Source organism: Rattus norvegicus, chromosome 13 (assembly GCF_036323735.1).
Source record: "Rattus norvegicus strain BN/NHsdMcwi chromosome 13, GRCr8, whole genome shotgun sequence".
NCBI classification, from domain to species: Eukaryota; Metazoa; Chordata; class Mammalia; order Rodentia; family Muridae; genus Rattus; species Rattus norvegicus.
Window position 1 is genome coordinate 33,733,725 of NC_086031.1, and position 10,607 is coordinate 33,744,331.

General features: G+C 51.2%; 2 protein-coding genes across 3 annotated transcripts in view; one reads left to right on the top strand and one right to left on the bottom strand.

The window, feature by feature from the left end:
- The window catches only part of Sctr (secretin receptor), a 63,488-nt gene extending 53,163 nt beyond the window's left edge, over window positions 1–10,325 (top strand). Inside the window, exon 14 of the mRNA XM_039091119.2 lies at window positions 9,076–10,325. Within this exon, the coding sequence (XP_038947047.1) occupies window positions 9,076–9,093 (18 nt within the window). The 3' untranslated portion in view covers window positions 9,094–10,325. The remainder of the gene's footprint in view (window positions 1–9,075) is intronic.
- On the bottom strand, window positions 3,372–9,878 carry Tmem37 (transmembrane protein 37). 2 transcript variants are annotated; one of them, XM_008769424.4, is made up of 2 exons: window positions 9,771–9,878; window positions 3,372–4,193 (listed from the first exon to the last, which is right to left on the bottom strand). In XM_008769424.4, exons 1-2 carry the CDS (start codon window positions 9,822–9,824, stop codon window positions 3,585–3,587), a joined length of 663 nt encoding a protein of 220 aa, XP_008767646.1. In that variant the 5' UTR covers window positions 9,825–9,878; the 3' UTR covers window positions 3,372–3,584. The 2 variants fall into 2 exon arrangements, with proteins under 2 accessions (XP_008767646.1, NP_620795.2); NM_139095.2 differs by having other exon boundaries at window positions 9,804–9,868.
- Window positions 10,326–10,607: the final 282 nt, after the last annotated feature.

Sequence of the window (10,607 nt, forward strand, 5' to 3'; positions counted from 1 at the left end):
GAAATGTTTTAACCTTCTTCCAAAATGAAACCTAACGGGGGAACCCAGACAGAAGTGGAGACATGGCCTCCCATTTGCATGCAGGTTGCTTCGGGACCCCTTCCCTGGCTGAGAGTCAGACTGAATGGTTAATGAACTCGGATTTTGGTAAAACCAGGCAGCCCGCACAAACTCCTCAGGTGGAGGTGGCAATATGGCTCAGTGGGAGAGTGCCAGCCCAGATTCACTGGGCCTTGGATATGAATGACCCTCATCACTGTGAAAAACCAAAGCTAATCAACCAGTTGTGGGACCTCCAAGGTCTGTGTCGGGGGTGGTCCAGTTTTAGCAATGGGAGATGATCTGAAATAAAAAGTGCCTAAAAACTGGGACTAGAGAGGTGGCTCAGCCAGTAACAGTGCCCTGGAAGCCATGCAAAGGGGGAAAGAAAGAACAGCTCATATGTCCATACCCACACACACGCGCAATGGTAAGTAAAATAAAGATATTTTAAATCATCGTAGAAGGAGCTAGAGGATGGCTCAGTGGGTAAATTACCTGAAAATCCGAGTTCAGTCCCAGCAACTCATGGAAAAGCCTAGCAGGGCTGTAATGGATACAATCCCAGGGCTGGGGCAGGGGCAGGAGGCCCTGGGGCTCACTGGCCATCCAGGAAAGCACACTCGGTGAGCTCTAGGTCCATGAGGTACACTGCCTCAGAAACAAGGCATATATTCTGGAGAACAATACCTACCATTGATTTCTGAGTTCCAATGCACACATATGTGTACACACATGAATATGTATCTATACATGTACAAAAATCACATTAGATATTACTCTGGGAGGCTGAAGCAGTAGGACCACTTAAGTCCACAAAATAGAGACCAGTCTGGGCAATATTTTGTCTCAAAATAAAATGGGTCCTCAGTGGGCAAGTATTTGATTAGCATATATAAGGCCCTGGGTTTGATCTCCAGGGGAAAAAAATCCTGAAAAGACAAAAACAAACTACAAAAAAACACATGTAGGCGCACAGCTACCCTGGGAAGAGACCCTTTCGACAAGATGAGAAAGTCTAAAAATCCAATCGGTGTCTGGGGGAGAAAGGGATCTTGTAGAACATTAAAGAAAACATTTCACCTGTTTTTCTGGGTGGGGAAGAAACTGGAAATGAGGCAACAGAATGAGCAGAACTTCAGATCTGAGGCCCGAGGAGGCAGCTCAGCTGGTTGATCTGTTAGTCGTCTTACAAGCATAAGACTAGAGTTCAATCTGCATGACCAATGTCTCTTTTTTTTGTTTGTTTAAGCTGGGCATGGAGGTGTGTGCTTGCAATCCCAGCCCTGGTGAGACTAGAGACTCTGGAGTTCTCTGGCTGGCCCATCTAGACTACTTGGCAAATTCTAGACCAGAGCCAGGCCATCTCAAAAAACAAAACAAAACAAAACAAAACAAAAAAATGGGGTTAAGCATATGGCTCAGTGGGTAAAAGCACTTGTTACATGACTACGAACACCCAAGCCAGGATTCCCAGTACCTACATAAAGTTGGATGCAGTCGTGACCACATCTGTAATCCCAGCGCCCTCGGAGTGAAAAGGAGACAGGAAAGCCTTGAGAGCTCACCGGCTGGCTACCCTGGTATGTGCAGCAGAAACCCTATCTCAAACAAGATGGAGGAGATCAAATGACCTCTGAACTCCACCTGTGTGCCGTGGCATGTGTGGGCCCACATCCACACGCAGAGATTTTTTTTTTTTAAAAAGTGGGAAGTGTCTGAAACCACACAGCCAAGGTTGTCCTCTGGCCTCCATACATGGGTGCACACACATGCACCTCCATACATGTGCACACATGCACACAGAGGGGGGCAGGAGGGAGGGAGGGAGAGCAGTTCTTCCTGTGAGTATGGAAATCTCCACTGGTTCTTGACCCCTTTCACCTCCACCTATCCCCTGCAAGCTGTTAATGATTACACAGTATCTGTTTGTCTCCTCACCCACTGTGGAACTCAGCCTTGAAAGCCTGTGCTCTTTGAAAGGCGCTCCAGGATCAGAAACGTACCCTGAGGCCTCCAGAACCTCACCAAGGACGGCCTGGCAAACAGTCCTGAGTCCAAACTGGCCTCAGAACTTTTTCCCTTAGAAATCATCTGAGCACCCTTGCTGGGCAGCTGTTCAAGGAAGACTTCAAACTAAGCCGAGAGAGAACAGTTAGATCCTAGAAACAAGGGTGTTCCAAAGCTTGTGAGTCCACACAGAGGACAGGGGGTGGGGAGGGCGGGCTTTAAGTCAATAGATTGAAAGCTACCATCGACAAGACTTTCTAGGGGAATCCTGATAAAGCCAGGAAAATGGGTGCAAAGTCTCCTGAAGCTGACGGGAGAAGGTCCCAGGCACTGACTGGCCCTTTAGGTGGAAGACTGAGCCATTCTTAGAAACCTCCAGAGTCCCAGGAGTTGGGCTGGGCGATTGCTTTGTGATTAAATCACTTGCCACAAGCATCCTTAGAACCCACATAAATCTGGATGGGTGTGGTGACACACTTGTATTTCTAGGCCTTGGAGGCAGAGTCGGGGCATGTCTAGAGCAAGCTAGTTCAAAAGACTAGCCTTACAGGTGAACTCTGGGTTTGATTGAGAGACCCTGCCTCAATGAATAAAGTAGAAAAGCAGGGCTGGAGAGGTGGCTCAGTGGTTAAGAGCACTGACTGCTCTTCCAGGGTTCCTGAGTTAGAATCCCAGCAACCATATAGTGGTTCATAACCATCTACAATGTGATCTGTTGCCTTTTTCTGGTATGTAGGTATATACACAGATAGGACACTCATATACATAAATAAATAATAAATAAATAAAGCTTTTTTTAAAGGTAGAAAAGCAATTGAGGATGAGTCCAGACACAGACGTGAGACCTCTGTGTATGCACACTTGTATCTACAGTCACACACGCATGCATGAACACATACACATGTGAAAACATGTACACACTCATACCTCCCACACACACATATGCACAAATAGCGCATACATATACACAAGAAAACATTTAAAAAGAGTCTCAGGGAGCTGGAGAGATGGCTCAGTGGTTAGGAGCACTGACTACTCTTCCAGAGGTCCTGAGTTCAATTCCCAGCAACCACATGGTGGCTCACAGTCATCTGTAGTGAGATTTGATGCCCTCTTCTGGTGTGTCTGAAGACAGCAACAGTGTACTCATATACTTAAAATAAATAATCCTCTTTAAAAAAAAAAAAAGTCTGGGATGCAGATCCCAGAGCAATCAATGAAACAGGTCTGAGCCCTACATACCTGGGTAGCCAGCCAGGAACTGACTTTTGGTCTCTTTCAAACCCTATTCCAGTCAGGGAAGAAAACACCCGAGGAAGACATTTTAGGATATTCTTCTTATTTCACAATTGACATCTTTAATAGCTTGTCTAACCTATCCAGCTCTCTGTGCTGTGGTACTGAGGTACTCTTCTGGCCCCTGCCCTGGAGGTCAGCTGAGGAGACTCCCACAGCATTTCTAGAGCTAGTAGTGCCTAAGAGGCAGTGTCAGCGGCAAGGTCGCTGGCTGTCCCGTGCAGTCTCAGCCAGAGGTCCTATATCAGAGAAGTCCCGTCATGACCTTGCTTTCTGTAAGCCAGGGTCCCCGCTGGAGGGGACCGAGTGAGACTGTTAATGTGAAGACCGCTGGTGGCATTGAGGAAGAAGAGGAAGGAGGCAGTGAATTCACACCAAAACATCAGGGTGAAGCCCATGAGGGTGATCTGATTCTTGAGGAGGATGATAAAGGTGAGGAGACCCCCAGAGGAGAGTATGAAGGCAACCAGGAGGAGGTAGGAACCGATGGCCCACTTGCTCCGTGAGCGGACATCCTCACACACCTGGGACACGATGAGCAGCTCCAAGCCAAAGATGGCAGCCACCACGGCCATGGCGGCCACGCTGCGTGCTAGGCCCATGCCTACAGCCACCCCGGGCACCTGCGCCTGGCTCAGGTCTCTCAGACAGTGTGGTTCACTGTGGTTGCTGATGGTGCAGAAGTACCAGAGCCCAAAGAGACGATCCTCCACGAGGAGCCAGTGACCATCGCAGATGGAGACCGAAGAAAGGACCACGGCCAGGGCAGTGCACACGATGATGAGTGTCCGGATGAAGGACTCAAAGAAAGACCGGTGAGGCCTCTTAGGGCCCAACAGCTTGTGGGCCTGGAAGACACCACGGGAAGCAATGAGTTGGCAAGGGCCCGCGACACCAGGGAAGACCCAGCATGCAATCCCGTTTCCTCCAGCCCGGCTTTCTGCTCTGATACCATGGAAAACGTTGAACGGACCCACCCAGCTTCCTATTAGACCCACCTTCACGGGAGGGGGGGATTCCTTTTTCTACCTGTCTTCCCTCCTCTACTGAAGCCTGGTCAGGCGATTAACCATGGCAGACTAATCCCTTACTGTTCTTCATCTCAGGATCTTTACCGAGAGTGAAAAGCCCAAACGGAGCTGGGGACATGGCCTTATTGGTAAAGTGCTTGCTTTACCTAGCAAATGTATATAACCCCAGTGCCAGGGAGGCAGAGAGAGTCAGATCCCTGGGGTTGGCTGGCTGTCCAGCGAAGCCCAGGATGAACTAGGAACTTTGATGAGCTCCAGACTAGGTCAGGGAAAGGAAGAAGGCTAGGGAAAGGGGGAGGGGGGAGGGGAGAGGAGAATGGAGGGGGAGGGGGGAGGAGAGGGGAATAGAGAGGGAGAGGAAGAGGAGAGGGAGATGGAGGGGGAGAGGGGACTCGAGGAGGAGGGGGGAGGGGGAGGGGAGAGAAGATGGTGCCTATAGAACAACGGTTAAGGTTGTCTTTTGAACTCCACATGCATGCAGGTTTCGTGCACACACACACACCATGGATGGCACTCTAATTAATATAGTTCCATGCCTGGGTCCTCTTTCAAACCTCCTGGGTCCCTGCTGTCCCCTGACTTCACCCCCCTCCTCTGTTCTCATGCATGTCTTTCCCACCCAGTCAGCCCACTGGGTCCTCTACTGCTCTTGTCCACCAGGTGCCCTGTGCTGCTCTCTGCTCCATTCTGATGATATGCTGGACTAACATGCTATTGACTGTCTTCCTTGGACACTAGGAGGGCAGGGACAAAGCCATGTGTCAAGACACTGGGGTATTCCTAGTACCTGTCACGGTGTTAGGCCTGCACTTGAGGGAGAACATGGGGGAAATTGGTCAAGTTTGCAACTTGTGCTTCCGTTTGCGACTCCTCATAGACTGAGCCTCCTGCAAGTCTGAGTTAAGTGACTCCCTTCACAGGATGTTCAGAAGCAGGTCACACACATGGACTGGTTGGTGCTGGCAAACAAGGGAGGGGGGCTTCAGGGAGCGCCGTATGTCCGCTGTAAACAAAGATTTCCAGAGGGGAGTGTGGGCCACACCTTTCTAAGATGTGGTGCTGAGCCTGGCTCCTGGCAGACTGGTAGGAGGCTGTCGGCGAAAGCTGGGGAGGTAGTGAGTCAGTAAAGGCCTGCTGTGTAAGCGTGGGACCTGAGGGCAGGTTCTGGCACCCCATAAAAAACCAGACATGGTGATGATGCATGTTTGTAACTCCAGTGCTGGGTGGGGTTAGGGGCAGATGGGTGGATCTCTGGAGCTCATAGACAGTCTTGTTAAATCAATGAGTTTCAGATTCGGTGAAAGACGTGTCTCAAACAATTAAGTAGATGAAGACACCCTGGCATCAACCTATGGCTTCGATGTTGTGTGTTCACATGCTCTTCCTCTCTCTGTCTCTGTCTCTCTGCCTCTGTCTCTTCCTGTCTCTCTGCCTTTGTCTCTTTCTGTCTCTGTCGGTCTCTCTCTGTCTCTGTCTGTCTCTCTGTCTCTTTCTCTCTTTTTCTCTGTCTCTGTCGCTCTCTGTCTCTTTCTGTCTCTGTTTCTCTCTGTCTTTTTCTATCTGTCTGTCTCTCTCTGTCTCCTTCTCTCTATCTCTTTCTGTCTCTCTGTCCCTGTCTCTCTCTGTCTCTGTCTCTCTATCTCTCTCTGTCTCTCTCTGTCTCTCTGTCTCTCTCCTTTTCTTCCCTCCCTTTATTTTGAGCTGGAATTTTATATATACAAATTTGGTCTTGGTTCACTAAGTTGCCAAAGATGACATTGAACTTCTAACCCTTCTTCCTCCTGGGACGACGGGAGAACCACCACACTGTTTGATTTGGTGCTAGCATTTGGAACCAGGGTTTCACCCATGCTAACTAAGCGAGTACTTTCCCAATGGAGCCAGCTCTCCAGCGGGCATTTGCTTTCCAAGCTACCCAGGGAAGCTGGCGATCCCGGCAGGAAAGCACCTGGCAAGGTTTAAAATCCCTAGAGACTAATATGGTCACAAGACGGGACAGCCAAGGATGAAGAGAACAGTCACAAGACACAGGCCAGCTCAGACACCTTTTGACCCTAGGCCTCACACTGTCTGGAAACAGGCACATCCAGTCCCTTCCTCAGCCCCGCCTGTCCCAGACCCAGACTGGACTTTAATCTCCAGGCGCTAAGACACCACACTGGGATCAGACAGAGGTGACAGATCTGGTGTCACGTACCCTTTTCTTGACTTGAAACAGGCTTCATTAAAACTCACTGACCACTCGTAAAACTGCCAGGGTTAAAAGCTCATGTTGATAAAGATGTGTGGGACCCGGAAGGTGTCTCAGTCTGGAAAGTTCTTGGAAACTTGAGCTCAGTCCCCAGATGCCAAGAAAAAAAGATGGGCTTGTTGGTGCACACTTGTAATCCCAGCACTGGGGAAGGGGAGTTGTAGGGAGGGCTCACTGGTCAGCCAGTCTCACCTACTGGGTGAGTTCCAGGCCAGGAAGAGACCTTGACATCACAGGGGTAGTCAGTAAAATAAGAGACCTGAATTCCATCCCTAAAACCTATATTAGAAAACATAGCAGACCTGGGTGTGGTGGGTGCTAGGGGTCTCAGTATTAGGGAAACAGGCAGGTCACTAGGGATTGCTGGTCTGCTAGCTCAGCTGAGTTCTAGGCCAGTGAGAAACACAAGGTAGACAGAGCCTGAGGAGGAAGGGCACTCCCGGGAATTCCACACCCCTCATCCCCACATATAAAATGTGTAGGCCACAGGTGGCTCTCAAGTCTTGAGGGCAGTCAGTCTCACCAGCCCCATCATGTCTACTGCAATCTTCATCTCGAACCTGTGTGCCTCACCCCATACCACTGGTACATCCATCAACTTCTGATGACATCTGTGACTCTGCCATCCTCTCCTGGAGGCAGGGTGGCACAGCTGAATGGCACATGCTGAGTGGAGGGGCCAGAAAAGCAGAAGCATGCGGCCAGTCCTGCCCTGTCAGCCTCATCTCTGTGCCTTAGGACAGTCCCTTCACACAGGGCCTCCACTTCCTCTGCTAACACTGCTCACCCATTCTTTGAACCTGTGTGACCCTGCATGATTTCCACTGACCTGACTCAACCAGGCTTCTGAGGCTAACTCCAGTGCCATGTTGAATGGGCCTCTGCTCCCCAAGACCAACAACACCCCAACTATGTATACTCACTTCTCACACTCCTGTATTCACGACTCTTCAATGAGCACTCTGCCCAAGCCTGGGTCAGGCCACCAATCCCAGCACTGACTACCTCTAACACAGTAACATTTCTTCTGCAGCCTGTGCCTGTTTCTTTCAGCTCAACCTCTGCTTGCAGGCTCCAGGCCTTGTGCCCATTCTTGCTACTGGATATAGACCCTTCCGTGCTAGGCAAGTGTTCTACCCTAGCTACACACACTTTTTACACGTTTTATTCTGAGACAGTCTGATGAACACTCACGCTAGCCCAGGTAGGCCTTGAACCTGCGATCTTCCTGCCCCAGCCTCTCAAGGAGCTGGAATAGGGAGGCCTGCCCTAACAGGTCTTGGTGTTTACCTGTCATTTTTTACCCTGTCTCCTCTCCACTAGAGGGTGCTAATAGTACCTAACACCTAAGGTTGTTTTGGGGATGAAGTCATTGGCCAAGTTTCCCTCAGTAGGGACAAGTGTGTTCTGCATCCTGCACTGACAGTTGGGCTGTAGATCGTCTTCCTCACTTCCACAGCAGTTGAGTCTGGGGCAAATATGCCGGGGAACCCTCCTTTCCTCCTCCCTTCTCTCCTCTTGCTGTCTCTCCTTTGCTTCCTCTTTCCCCCCTTCTCCCACCCCTCTACCTCTTACTGCCTCTTCCTCGATCTCTCTAACTCCTCCTCTTCCTGTTCTTCCTCTCTTCTCTCCTCCCCTCCTCCCTCCTCCTCTCATTATTCTCCTTCCCTCCTCTTCCTCTCCCTCCTCCCCCTCCCCTCCCCTCCCTTTCCGTCTTTCCTTGCCTCTTTCCTCTCCCCCATATCTTCCTATTCCTTGCTTTGTTTTTCTTCACCTTCTCCCCTCCTCCCCCTTCCCCCTCCCCCTCTCCCTAAAGGGGCTCCTACCAGTGGCTTCTTAGTTTAGCCCCTCCCACACCCACACAGGTTTCTGAGTATCTCCTTTGGGGTGCCCCCACACCTTGGCTTATTCCTCCTTTCTTCCTGTGCCTTCCTCTCACGCCCCCTCCCTGGAAATGGTCTGGAATATGCCCAGGAACAAAGAAAAACAAGTCACCAAATCAGAGTCCCTACCACACCCTAGCAACAGTTCTGGACAAAGAGTTTGTGGGTGCCTTGCAGGGCTTTTTTTTTTTTTTTTTTTTTTTTTTCTCTCCTTGTTACCAAAGGTGTGAGTGAGATTCAGAGTCAGGAAGACCTGAATTTGTCTACATCCTGTCACTTGGCAACCTACTGTCCACTGTGGCCAGGTTATTTTTGAGCCTCAGTTATCTCTCTGTAAAATGGGTAGAGCTGTAAAGGTAGCTATTCCTATAATGCCAGGTACTGGGAGGCTAAGAAAGGAGGGCGGGTTGAGCCCAGGAGTCTGAGAGCAGCAAGAACAGATCTTGTCTGTCTCAAGCAGGGCTGATAATGATAAAAATAATGACGATTAATGGGCGGAACACTACCTAAATTATCAGGCCCTGAGGACCTCAAGGCAGAGTCAACTGACCTCTGTACTTCTCAGGGCAAGACCGGACAGTGAACAGCCTGGAGCACAGCCAGCCGCCGGGATGCCTGGGTGAGCAGGAAGCTGGCCCGCGGGGTAGTGGACACTTCCCGACCGCCCTTTGAAGCGGGCAGGAATGCGGAGATTGTCAGCCAACACAAACACTCAGAACTGCTCCAAAAGAAGGCAGATCTTAGGGAAAGCGGCCGCTTCTGTCCCAGGAACCTTTTTCCTGGGGCGTCGGGTCCCCAGTCCCACCTCAGTTCCACCTAGCTCCTCACACGCACTTCGGAGGAAGATGGTCTTTGCGATCCCGCTCCCAGAAAGTTCTGGCTTCGCGAGCAACGTCCTCCGTCCGTTACATAAACCAAGCCTGGCATTTTTCCAAGTCCATCCTGTCAGTCTGCCACTCTAGACGCCCAGTTTTTAAAGATTCCCAACGACCCCTGAGAAAAGCCTAACCGATAGGTCACTCACTGGTGACCCCGCAGAAAAGTTTGTTGGCCTCTGGTGCTCTCAGAGCGCCATCAGAGGCTGAGAAGATTGCGCAGAGCGAGCTGCATTGGGGGAGCAGGTACCCCCGGACCGCTCTCAGAGAAACCCTCCAGGAGGAAGGGTGTCCCAGCAAGACCTGGTCACCTTGGGGAGTTGTCACCCTGACCCAAGGTTTCAGTCACTGAGGGTTCCCAGTCCTCCCCCATAGTAGACTGTACCCGGCTCTGCGCCCCGCGGGTCCCTCGGGCTACCTGCGCGCCGATGGCCGTCATGCTGCGCTCTCGGAGGCAGCGCTGTCGCCTAGCCTTGCTGTCGCACTCCCGCTGTGCTCGTCCGCGGGGTTGGCCCTCTCTCGGGGCGGGGCGCAAGCCGGGGGCGGGGGCTTCGCGATCACTGGGCTGCTCCGGTTACGCTGACTCAGCAGCGCTCTGGGTCCCAGAGATGGGGTATGCGGTGACCCAGCACACGTTCTTCCCCTGGATGCAGATTCCTCGAGGACTGAGAAATTTGGTTCCAGTCCAAGTCTGAAGGGCGGAGTGTCGGGAAGGAGCACCTGGGCGCAAAAAGTGGAGGATCCCGCCAGGATTCTGCCGTCTACACCGGCGGCTGTGTGACCTTGGATCGCGGGTTTAACATCGCTGAGCCTTGGTTAATAAGTGAGATAATATGTGATTGGCTGGGCTCTTACAAAGCTTTTGTGACATGTGAATGGACCAGAACCTTCGGAGGCTATCACTTGCCTTAGTTTACGGTTTAAAGAGGATGTGACAGCGTTCTTGTCTCTTTGATCCCTTCAGGGACTATCAGCAAACACTAGGTCAAATGTGGTGGCAGACTCCCGTAATCCCAGCATTTGAAGGGCTGATGCAGAGGAATTGCCTTGAGTAAGAGGCCAATCTGGGTTATGTGAGCAGCCCGGGACACAGGGTGAGACCCTGTAATCTTAGAGAGAAGGGAGGAGAGCGGTGGAGCAGAAGAGGAGGGGGAGGAAGAGAAGGGCCAGGAGGGAGGAGGGGAGGAGGGTGACTAAGAGCTTAGTGTAGCAAGCACAAGGC

Excerpts from the sequence above, each read along its gene's own strand:
- Tmem37 (XM_008769424.4), bottom strand. The coding sequence starts at position 9,824 with ATGACGGCCATCGGCGCGCAGGTAGCCCGAGGGACCCGCGGGGCGCAG. Across the intron at positions 4,194-9,770 it reads CCCGCGGGGCGCAGAGCCGG|GCCCACAAGCTGTTGGGCCC; the intron begins GTACAGTCTACT and ends GGTGTCTTCCAG.